Source organism: Fukomys damarensis, unplaced genomic scaffold, assembly GCF_012274545.1.
Source record: "Fukomys damarensis isolate Sample0158 unplaced genomic scaffold, DMR_v1.0_HiC HiC_scaffold_37, whole genome shotgun sequence".
NCBI classification, from domain to species: domain Eukaryota; kingdom Metazoa; phylum Chordata; class Mammalia; order Rodentia; family Bathyergidae; genus Fukomys; species Fukomys damarensis.
Window position 1 is genome coordinate 3472583 of NW_022900949.1, and position 1581 is coordinate 3474163.

The window sequence follows — 1581 nt, forward strand, 5'->3', positions numbered from 1 at the left end:
GATCATCCCAATCCCAAAGAAGGTCACCCTTCACTCAGAACCAGGCTGTCTGGTTTGAATCAGGGCTCTGCTCTGCCCCTGTTTGACTTGGAAGAGGCCCTTGACCATTCCCACATCTGTGGAGGCTGGGTGAGTATAGGATGGGGTCAGGGAGGCAGAGGTTAAGTGATTTTTTTGTTGTCGAGACAGGGTCTTTTATGTAATCCAGGCTGGCCATCTTCCTGCCTCGGCCTCCCAAGGGCTGGCATTACAGGGATGTGCCACCATGCCTGGCTAGATAACCTTAAAGTGCTGAGAACATGGTTATCCTTGGCCTATGAATAAGGTTGTCCCCATCAGGTTTATTCTGCCCGCCCCTGCTGCTGGCATACTGTGACGCAGGATGACACTCCTCCTCGTACCAAAGTCAGGTTATTTCTCACCTCAGGCCTCTTGGCCTGGAGGTGTGCCTGCCTCACAGGCAATCTTCAGGTTAAAATCCAGTCCCAGCCATGTGGGAGAATGGACAGGTTCCCCACCTCTGGGGTTGTGAAGGAAGGGGGGCCTCCTCCAACTTGGCTGGTAGCTGGGAAGGCTGTTTTTGGGAGCTGTGCTCACCTGGGAACCAGGCTGGTTGGAGCTCAGGTGGGCGTGGAGCAGAGCGGCCACCTCATCCTGCTCCGCCTCCAGGGCTATGGCCAGGGCGCTAGTGCCCTCCTGAGGGTCAGCGGACAGGCGTCAGGTTCAGAGCAGCCTGGGCACCCCTCCCCCAGCCAGCCCTAGGGTTCTGGCTCACACTGTCCAGGATGGCAGGGTCACAGCCTGGCTGGGCCAGCAGCAGCCGGACGGTGTCCAGGTGCCCGCACTTGCTGGCGCACATGAGTGCTGTGGCACCATCTGCGTCCTGTGCGTTCACATCAGCTCCGCATTCCAGCAGGGCTGCTACCATATCCTGGCGGCCATGGCTGATGGCCAGCATGAGGGCCGTCTGTTCAGTCTGGGGGACGGGCGAAAGGCTGGCTGGGGTGGACTCCCCCAGTGGAAATGGTTCCCCCACACCGAGCCCAAGTGGGGTGAGTGCGCACCTGGCTGGCCTTGGCATTGATGTCACCCATCCTGAAGAGCCTCCGGACCACAGCCATGTCCTCTGGCTCCGCAGAGGTGAGTGCGGCCAGCATGAGGGCCGAGTAGCCGGCGCGGTTCTGGCAGCTGACCTCACAGACTCCTGGGGAGAGAGGGGCAGTCACAACTCCATCCCATGGTTCTCCCCAACGGGGCAGGTCCTGTCAGCAGCTGAATCCGTTCAGCACCTAGCACCTAATAGGTGCTCAGTAACCATCTATAGACTGAGCAGACAGGTGCGCTTCAGTGGCCAACAGCAACCAAGCCAGTGTGGCCGCAGCTCTAGAGACTCATACCAGCTGCCACCCTCGTCCCTGTACAACACCTTTTGTATGACACCTGCCAGGGTAGGGCTGGGGACTTAGAAGTTGCACTGCCTACCTCGCAAGCGCAAGGTCCCGGGTTCAGTCCCTGGTATCCCCAAAAAGTGTGGCCAGTCACCTGACTATAAACTCCCTTGTTTTTTTTTTTTTTTTTTTT

At 58.3% G+C, this 1581-nt stretch overlaps 1 protein-coding gene across 1 annotated transcript in view; it reads right to left on the reverse strand.

Moving 5' to 3' along the window:
• The window catches only part of Kank3 (KN motif and ankyrin repeat domains 3), a 5567-nt gene that overhangs the window by 404 nt on the left and 3582 nt on the right, over positions 1 to 1581 (reverse strand). Inside the window, exons 6-8 of the mRNA XM_010605672.1 lie at positions 1065 to 1204; positions 776 to 976; positions 598 to 696 (exon numbers count right to left, since the gene is read on the reverse strand). Coding sequence (XP_010603974.2) covers positions 598 to 696; positions 776 to 976; positions 1065 to 1204 — 440 coding nt within the window. The remainder of the gene's footprint in view (positions 1 to 597; positions 697 to 775; positions 977 to 1064; positions 1205 to 1581) is intronic.